This window comes from Alligator sinensis, unplaced genomic scaffold (genome assembly GCF_000455745.1).
Source record: "Alligator sinensis unplaced genomic scaffold, ASM45574v1 scaffold455_1, whole genome shotgun sequence".
Taxonomy (NCBI): Eukaryota; Metazoa; Chordata; order Crocodylia; family Alligatoridae; genus Alligator; species Alligator sinensis.
The window spans coordinates 1,684,040-1,694,145 of NW_005842142.1; the positions used below are offsets into that span (position 1 = coordinate 1,684,040).

General features: G+C 42.1%; 1 protein-coding gene across 1 annotated transcript in view; it reads left to right on the forward strand.

Annotated features, from left to right (window-relative positions):
* Nucleotides 1–10,106, forward strand: part of MYO3A (myosin IIIA) — a 219,080-nt gene that overhangs the window by 142,594 nt on the left and 66,380 nt on the right. Inside the window, exon 19 of the mRNA XM_025206153.1 lies at nucleotides 5,113–5,260. Coding sequence (XP_025061938.1) covers nucleotides 5,113–5,260 — 148 coding nt within the window. The remainder of the gene's footprint in view (nucleotides 1–5,112; nucleotides 5,261–10,106) is intronic.

Here is a 10,106-nt window from a genome sequence, read left to right on the forward strand (position 1 = left end):
GCTTATTTAAAAGCACAGTGAAAATGTGCTTTTAAAAAGCACAGTGAAAATGTGAAAATATGCTGTGAAAATATAGTAAATAGCCAAAATATTGGCGTCTTGGCCTTTATCTATAGATTAACTGGGAAAAATTCTGATCTCATGTAATTTACTCATGTAAATCAAGAGTATCTCTATTGTAACCTATCATAGTTACACATCAGGTATTTTTTCCTTTAGATTAGTTGTAGGGTCAAATCTGACATTCATTAATAAGTGACATTGTGCCCTTATTTTTAAATATTTGCATTATGATAATGCTCAAGAGCCCCTATTAGATCTAAGGTTCCATTGTGCTGGGCACTGTACAGACACAGAAAACATTTAGGCCATGTCCACACAAGCATGCCCATGTGTATTACAGCATCTCAAATACTTTGAGATGTTGCAAAAGACACACCATGCACAAGCAAATGTTCCCTGTGCTGCATATTTGCAATCCAGTATCAAAAAAAACTGCTGGAAAAAAGCAGTGTGTGTCGCACTCTCAGAGCATGCCCGGAAGCAGCCAGAGGCTGGGTCCTCCAAGGAGGCACTCTGGCAGCCAGTCAGGGTGTCTCTATGGCTTCTGCATCCCCCTGCTGCATGCTGGAGAAAATACAAGCAGGACACGGCTCATAGCAGCAATAGGCAGCAGGTCCTTGGGGTGCTTATGAACAGCAGCAGGCAAAGTGCCCCAGTGGCACGTGGCTGTGCCTGAGTCTTGGGAGGTGCATGTGTGTGCAGTTTGTGGAGGGACGTGGGTGTGGGACTGTGTGGGCGGGTTGTAGGGAATGTGAGATTTATGGGGGGCATGCGGCAGCAAGGTGGGCCAGTTCCATGCTGCCACATGTAGCCTCCAGGGATGCAGCTGGAGCTGTGCGCCACTGTGGGGCTCCGCCTGCAGTGGGCCATAAGCACCCGAAATGCCCTGTACCTGCTGCTGCCGCTGGCAGCAGGGGCTGTGCACCATAGAGGGCAGTGTGTGGCAGGGGCACTCCCCACTCACAAACTCCACACTCCCCATAAACCACACCCCCCAACACACACCTCCCCCCTCACACACACTCCCATACACCCCCACACACACACATCTCACAAACCCACACCCCCCCAAAAAACTCCACAATGGCCCATATTCAAAAACACCACCACACACTACCACACCCACCAACACCCTTACAAACCCCACACACACCCACACACACCCCCATACACACTGCCATACACCCCCACACCTCCCCAAATCCCACACACTCCCACACACACCTCCACCTCCCACACTGCTTCACAACCTCCTCCACACCCCCACCACAAATCCCACACCCTGCATACCTAGCCACCAGACAGGACAGGACAGGACCTGCTGACAGGAACCGTAGCCACATGGGCAGCTGCCATACTGCAGTCCTGCCCCATGCCCACACCGGTGCTGGGACACACAGCCCCAGCCTGGGGGGGGCTCCTGGTCTTGGGTACCACTTGGGGGTGTGAGGTACTGGGCAGAAGGGGTGAAGGTCACAGCAGGGGTGGGTCATGGGCAGGGGGGGATTAAGGTGGCAGCATGGTCTGTGTGTGTCTGTGATGGGCCAGGGGTGGCAGCAGGGGTGTGAGAGAGAAAGAGAGATGGGAGGGGGAGGGAGAAGAAGGCTATGGGTAGAAGCAGCCACTAAAGCCGGGCTTGGAGCCTCCCTGTCCTCCTAGAACAGCCCGTGCAGGGGGAGGCTGGCCACAGTCAAGGGCTTTCTAGGAAGGGCATGGGGATCACTGAGGCCTGGGCACAGACACAGGGAGAAGAATACCAAGGTCTGGCACTGCTCAGAGCCACAAAGCTGTAGGTAGGACAGCTGCAACTGGACTCATGTCCTGGTGCAGGGTGGGAGCTGCTGCCAGGAGGGAATTAGTGAGGGGCAGGCGGGGGCTGTGGCTTGGGAGTGAGGGGCAGAGGCAGGGCACCAGCACATCAGTGCTGCTCAGTTCCACAAAGCAGCTGTAGAGACAGTCACAGCTGGACCCTCATCCTGGTGAGTGAAGGGCACAGGGGGAGCTCTAATTTCCTATGATAAAAAAACCAAAAGCAAATGCCAAAATATATAAGTATTTAGAATGTATTTTATTGTAATGGTTGAGGCAGTGGTGGGCTTCCAAATAGCATTAAAATTGTAAATATATCAATAAAACATAAAGAAAAAACATGGAATTTGAAGATTTAATTAGAGAATTTGGGGTTTTTATCAGAGAATTTGTGATTTTTAAATAGAGCAAACCAGGATCCCTGCTGGTGAGCCAGGTGTGGGGAGACTGGCAGAAACGCCTGCCCAGGGCCAGCATCAGGGACCCAGCTGGAGGGCGGACGAGGTGGCTGACCTTTCGGTCATTTAGAGCCAGGAGGACACACTTAAACAGTTCACAGTGGACCACCGTAATGAGCACATCTTCTGGGTGATAGCTGCCCAGATGGCAGAGCACGGGCACTGGAAGACATGACAACAGTGCCACACAAAGGCCAACTGAGCAGCCTCGGCCCACTGGAAGCTGGCCCAGCGGTGCAGGCGGCTCTGCTTCAGTGCCCATACCACAACCCAAGTGGCCATGCAGTCCCCATCTGGGTCTGGCAGGTGCGCAGCCTTGGGACCATGGGTCACAAGTTGCAGCAGGTCACAGCCAGGCAGCAGCTCCCACTGCCAGACTGTTGCAGTAGGTAGAGGATGCAGGGGCCACTCTAGGTCCAGGCTGCTGCAGCATTCCAGTTGGCACAAAGGGCTAGTGTCCCCAGATACCACATGGCCGGGCCGCAGAAGCTCCTGAGGGCAAGTAGCCTTGAACTGCTCACCAAAGCAGGTTTTTATACTGCTGGGGCCAGCACCTGTGCTGGCCCCAGCCTCCAGCTCCCCCTAGCTAAAAATCCAGGAGGAGCTGGACAGGGGCAGTTTGCCCCAAGCAGCACAACTTGCCCTGCATCAAAGTACACATTCAGACACATGTGCTGAGGCACAAATCTCCAGCACAAATTTGTGCCACTGCTATTTGAGCTGTGGCAAATGCACATGTCTGTATGTGTGGACACACACATCTAGACAAGTGTGGATGCTTGTTTCCCCAGGAACAAGTAGCAGTGGCATACCTTGTACCACTGCTACTTGTCCCTGAGGAATGCTCATGCCACACATGCTCTGGTGTGCAGCAGGCTACCCTAGGTGGGGTGGGGAAGACTGGGGACAGCAACTGTGCTGGCCCCAGCAGCCTTACCTGGAGTCCTGAGGGCCTCCCAGGGCTGCAACCACAGCAGGAAGCATGGCCACCAGCCAAAGTATGGCTTCAGCCAGGCAGGCTCCAGTTTAGGACGATGCGCGTTGCCACCATGTGTGCCACCTCACATTTTTTTCAGTATTGTTTTTTTCTTGCACTGCAAGTTAAGAGCACAGGAAACACCTGCATGTGTGGTGCGTGGCACCATAGACCAATCTACGGTACCACATATGGCACATCCACGCTCATCTGGATTCAGCCTTACTGTCTAAAAGTGTAGCCAGATTAGGGGGTAAGAGACTGGGATATAACATGTAAGCAAACCTGTTGAAGAAGTTATATGGTTTTGTTAACAAGTCATATATATTAAGGCACCTTGAGGCTGCTGGTGGTAAGGAAATAGAATAAACTGCTTCTTGATTCCAACTATCCATTATATTTCAATTCAGCAAATCTGCACTTTCATTTTTGAAGAACTGGGTGAAATCTGAGGCTTCAATTTTTAAGAGTCTCTTCTAAACTTTCCCATATTAAATAGCAGCAAAACACAAATAAATATAATTTTAATCAATGGATGTGAAGATGAAATGCATGGAAGATTGACCAGCACTGCTAACTGATGCACATATTTCTTTTCTGTGCTACCGAGTATCCTTGGTGGGTCCTTTAGCCAATGGAACAAGTCTTGTTACAGTCTGGAAGGGAATTTACTTACTAATTTCTTGACATTCTGTATAAGATAGAGCTATGTGAAATATTTTCAACAGATAATGTGTTCTGGAACAACTAAAACTATTTGCTGATTTTGACCTGAATTCATTATTTTAACCAAAAAAGAGCAGGGGGTGGGGAGAAAGGGTGCAAAGGATAGAAATGTGAGAGTGCTTCATTTTAATAGCTCCAAACTGAACCATTTTGATTTTTCAGACTACATTCAGAAAATGCTTGTGAATTTAGGCCTTCATTGGCAAAAGTCATGTGTTTTTTATGAAAACCTGATTATGTAAAATACTCCATCAAACAAAATGTTTAGTTTCAGGTCACAATTTTCCATGTGACCCAGAATAAACTTTTATAATTAGCCAAAAAAACAAACTTTCCATTTTGTGGTAACCAATAATAATAATAATAATACCTGCCATTTTGCCCACTGTACCAAAAAATCAGTTACTCACCCAATTCCAGTATTGGTTCAATTTCTTTCAGGTTTCTTGATAGAGGCATGTAAGATCATATTTTCAAACTTGGGTGTCTTAAGCTACTCTTTTAAATTCCTTTCCCATGAACATATTTGCTAAGTTAATTTTCTGTCTAAATCCAATTTTTAATTCTTAAAAAGGGTATTTAGGAACATAATAATGAATGCAGGGACCTTTCTTTAGACTTTTTTTTTATACAAATCATTCCTAAGCATTACATGCATTGTAATTGAAAGCAAGCAGTAACTGGCATTTAATTACAAGGTATTATCCAGTAAAGCATATTTTATTACCATAGAAACAAGGAGCAATTGAATGTTGTTTATGTGCTGTAGTTGGCTTTTTTGACAGACTAATCAATATTATTTTAAACATAAAATTGGAAATCTAACTTGTATTTGCCATTAGAGATCACCAATATTACAATTCAATTAGGTTGTTCTGCAGGTATAATTATTCTTACATGTCCATATCTGTTGTATTACATATCAGAAAGGATTATATTTCTAAAGTAAATCTGACTGATATCAAATCATCTAGATATAGCATCCATGGACATTTAGTTTATTATTTGCTTTCTTGATACAATAATGAAATTAGAGGTCATGTAAAATAAAAATATGATGACTTTATTTAATCTTTGCAGTGAAAATGATGATGGCTTGAACATTGGGATTCTTGATATTTTTGGATTTGAAAATTTCAAGAAGAATTCTTTTGAACAACTGTGTATTAACATTGCTAATGAACAGATTCAATTCTATTTCAATCAACATGTCTTCGCCTGGGAACAGGTAAATTTGGGAACATTTTCACACAGCATAGTATTTATGAATATCTAAATCTTGCCCAGAAGGTTAAACTGCTTCTTTCTCTTAAGAGTAAATGAATGGAAGATTGCAGCAAACTGCTTTCTGTATGTACTGTACACTAAGTGAAAAACTGTTGGCTTTTTATTTGCAATTGAAATGCCCATCTAAAATGCATTAAACTTCAAATTTACTGTATCTAGGCAACAGAACACTCTGATAATTGGTTTGATGCAAATATCATGTTGTTCTGTTGAGGAATAATGTGTACTGTGTAATTTATGGTTCAGCTGCAACCCCTCACCACAAATGCCTTATATTATATATTTTTTTTAAATTGCAACTTTCATAATAGCTTGCTAATAATTTGAATTCTATTTAAAAAGTCAGAAGTTATTTTGATTTCATTTAGGGACTGGATTTCCTAAGCCAACTGATAGAGGATTTACTTTGATTACACTATAATTTGATTTAAAAGATGAAAAAAATAATTCTTGCTGTATTTACTTAAGGTAATGAACTTGAAGGGGTGAGTAGTAAAACTGCAAAATCAGGAGTGTATAAAAGGATTAAACAAAAATTAAAATACATTACATTAAAGTTTTAAATATTTATCCAATACTCCTTATTTGATGAAAAGTGCTTCAAGAAAAAATTGAAATGCTTCAGAATACCATCTTGGGCAGTCACCACTAAAATTTTAGGTTTAGTGGGTGAAAAGATACTTTCTCTGCCTTACTGGAGGATATTTCAGATATTAGTGTTTGAACCTCATTTTGTCTCTTAGTCTCATACTTCTTAGTTATGAATACTTCTGCAGTATCCTGCCAGTTGCAACCACCGCTTGTTTGGAGTGATTGAGACAAAATGGGGAGTGGGGATGTGTATTTGTGTGTGTGTATGCATACACACCAAGTGATACTATGGACAAAAAGTGTTATGTGACTGGGAAGTATCCTCCATGAAGATTTAAAGTCATCCTCAAGAGTTTAGAACCAATCCTATAAGACTGAATTTCCTTTGAATTAAGTGGAAACTATAAAATCTGTTTGTAGTTGAGTTAGTCTGTTCTTATCAGTACAGCCATCCTTAGGTTTGTTGTAATTTATCTCAGAATGGGTTATATGTCTAAGGTAAATCTAGGCAAAAATCCTCCTGAGATAGCTCACATCTTTATAAAATGTTTTTAGCTCCTGAGATAGCTCCCATGGATAGCAAAAAAATGGTTCATTATTTCCTTTCCAAAAACAATAATAGTTGGAAGATTCCTTTCAGTTCCACAAAAAATCAAGGAAGTATAACAGTGTAGACATGAGTGAGACCTGTCAAGCCCATGAAACAAAAGAATACATTAATCCTTTTTGACGTGTGCAAATTATGGAAGCAGTGGAATTAAAAGGAGCAAAAGCATACATAAGAAACCAAAAACACTTAATGAGTGAAACTGTATTAAACTTTAGCATGGTAAATAAAAGGTCTGAACACATAACAGAATAACAGTTGTACAGCATTTATCTATTTTGGTCCCTAATGTAAGTTGTAGTGGTATGTAGAACAGACAATTGATAAGCTCTTCCAGGGTAGCTGCCACAGTAGGGGGCTATTATGAGACCTCATCCTGAGGTGGCAGGGGATCCAGTAATTTACACCAATGTAGTTTTTCTGGGATAACTCAATACTTGATCCCACTGAGCAAAACCAGTGTAAAATCATACCTTGCATATTTGCTCCTTTTTTTTTTACAATGATGTATGGGCAGGTTAACTGGTATAAATGTGTTGTGTGGCCAAATGATCAAACAGAAAAACAAAAATTAAGCCTTTTGTATGTATTGTGTATCATACTGGTGAAAAATGGCTTCAATCAGTCCAGACTCCAAATCCATAATTCACGTCGACATTTTATTCCTCAACCAAATATTGGTCCTCATTGAGTATATTATGTTGCTTAGAGCAAAGTAATATCACCTCTTTATTGTTCCCCTAAATGTTAGTCTTTTAATACAGCGACAGCAGTTGTGTGCTTTAATGGGCTAATACTTGTTGCCAGACAGTAGTACTAAAATGACAGGTACACAGAGATATTCAAAACAGGTGAAAGATCTTTCACGAGGATTTTTCTTTCCTACTTCTTTATACATTGATGGAAAGGTGCATTGTTTTTCAGTTCTTTGTTTATAAACTCCCTGAAGGATGACTTCAGGCAATGCAGAAATTAATTGTTAAAGAAGTCTGGAAGCCATTGTCTCTGCATGCTTTAATCTGCAGCAGAAATATACAACTGGTAATACAATCCACCATGTTTAAAAGAAGAGAATTTTTGCAAGCTAAAGCTGAATTTTCACAGCAGATGCTCCTCAGCTATTTAGCACAGCTGTTACTGTAATTAGCACTGAAGTACCATTCTGTTCACTTCAGGGCAGAGGCTTTGCTGTTGGCTGTCATCCATTTCCAAGGACATGCTCAGCCACACAGGCCCTACACAGGTTCCCAGTCTCTCTCCACCTGGTTTCCAACTGACCTTTAATGCATTTATCAACTCGTGGACTTGACTCTGGCTTAGTGTGATTGGCTTTCAGTTCCTGCAGAGTATCTTTATTTGTAGGTTTTGGCCAGGCATCTGTTGACTCAAAGGTTCATGGTTTTACCACTTAGTAAATAAGCTTGGGTATTTATTTCCTTCTGCTTTTATATCTGCCACATTTAACAGGCGGTCCAAACAGGCTTTAGAATACATCAGGCTTCATTACATTATCTTGCATTACATTTAGTGTGCTTTCACCAGAGGCTAGTACTGTAGTGATATACAGTGAATTCCATGGGCAAAGTTAGTATAAGTCTGATTGTAAAACACTAAAGTTTTCAAAACAGGAAGTGATAACTGACAGTGCTGTTATTTATCACTGGTTGCAGGTGTATGGAATAAGGATGATTCTTCTCACTCATGTGTAATAGTTATTATACAATATCCCTTCTCCCTTGTCTGGAATATGCCCATTGCTCCAACTTCAGGTCAAAGAATAATCTTGGAGCAAGGAAGTGGTTCAGTATTTTGAAAGGTCATTTTAATGGTTGTTCTAAGTTGATAATGTACTTTGAATTCTAGTATGTCCCACTCTCCAAAAAATCTGCAGAGAAGAACACAGAAGATATTGGCAAAGTATCTTGGCAAAAGGGACAAAATATTGTTATTTGTATTATACCTGTACATATGAAGAAACAAAATATGGTTTCCCAAGTGACTAAGTAAGAATATAAAAATTGCAGAAATTTGTTATTCTCCTAAATATGCAAATCAGCATCTTTCAAATGAGTGAGTATGGTCCCAGGGGTTTAGGTTGTAGCCGTGTTGGTCTAAGGATATAGGCAGACAAGGTTCCTTGGGTGAATTTGATATCTTTTATTAGACCAACCCAAATGGTTGGAGAATAGTTATTAAGCAAGCTTTCGGGTTCAAAAACCCTTCGTCAGGCTCAGGAAGCTGCAGCAGTTGGTGTGTGCTCTTCCTGGATGGAATGAAAAGTATGGTCCCAGCCCTTTACTACTGTGCTTGTCTGACTTAATGCACATATGTAAGGGTTTGCAGAGAGAGGCTTTTAATGTGTCCCTAATTTATTTCAATACAAAAAGGTAGAAGTTATGGAACTATTACAAGCAACAATTGAGTGTTTTCTTGTGAACATGTCTGCCATTTCAAGTTGATCATATCTCAAGCCTAAACATTTTTTTTTATTTTAAATGCAGCCTTCAGTGATATTATAGAACCCACAAAGCCTATACTCTCAACATAAATTTTACAATATGGCCACATCCAGATGAGTGTAGCTTGCTGTATGTGGCACTGTAGAGACATCCGTGGTACCACATACCACACATCCAACTGTTCTCCATGCTGCAAGGGAGCAGCGTGGACGGGTTTTTTGACCCTGAGTATCCAGGGGGCCAAAAAAACCCTCACAAAATAAAAAAGAACAGTGCACATGGAGGCAGCACACGCCGCTCAAAACCAGAGCCTGGCTGCCTGGAGCCACACTCCGGCTGCTGGCCAGGCTCTGAGCAGCAGGATCACCACTGTTGCAGCCCCAGGTGGCCCCCAGGGTCCCAGGCAAGGCTGCTGGGGCCAGCCCAGTGTTGGCCTGAGCCTCCCCTACTGCACCCATGATAACCTGCTGCACTCCACAGGGCACATGGCACAGGTGTTCCCAGGGGATAACTAGCAATGACACAAGGTATCCCACTCCTAGTTGTCCCCAGGGAAACAAATGTCCATGCTCGTATGGATGCCGCATATAAGTAAAAAAGGGTCCTCATTCTAAAGCTATGTGTAAAACTTTACAAAAGCATTTATGTTTTCTTTTGCAGATGCAGTGTTAGTTTTTGCACACTGAACTTCCATCAGTTGTGTAACGTTTTCAAAGCATATTTATATCTGTGGCAGTGTCCGCTCTACAATTTTCATTTTCCACTAAAAACATTAAAAAAGTGAGAAATAAATAATGTACTCTTTCCTTAAAAGGATTGTTTTTTGGCACTCTAATCAATAAAGCATAGATTTGAATGATTCTGGAAGAATAAATTATTCCTTCACTGCTAGAGGTGGCAAATTTTAGGATAATATTTGCTGCCTTTGCTTATCCTGTACATTTTGCATAGAACAAGTAAATAATAATAATACCTAGTTCAAATATAGAGCTTTTTATCATCAGAACACTTTCTGAAGGAAATAGGAATGGTATCATTAACCTCGTTTTACCTATGTGCAAAAATTAGGCTTGGCCTGGCTGGAACTGGAGCTGGAGCAGGGGCAGGGGGGGGGGGGGCCCCACCCCCCC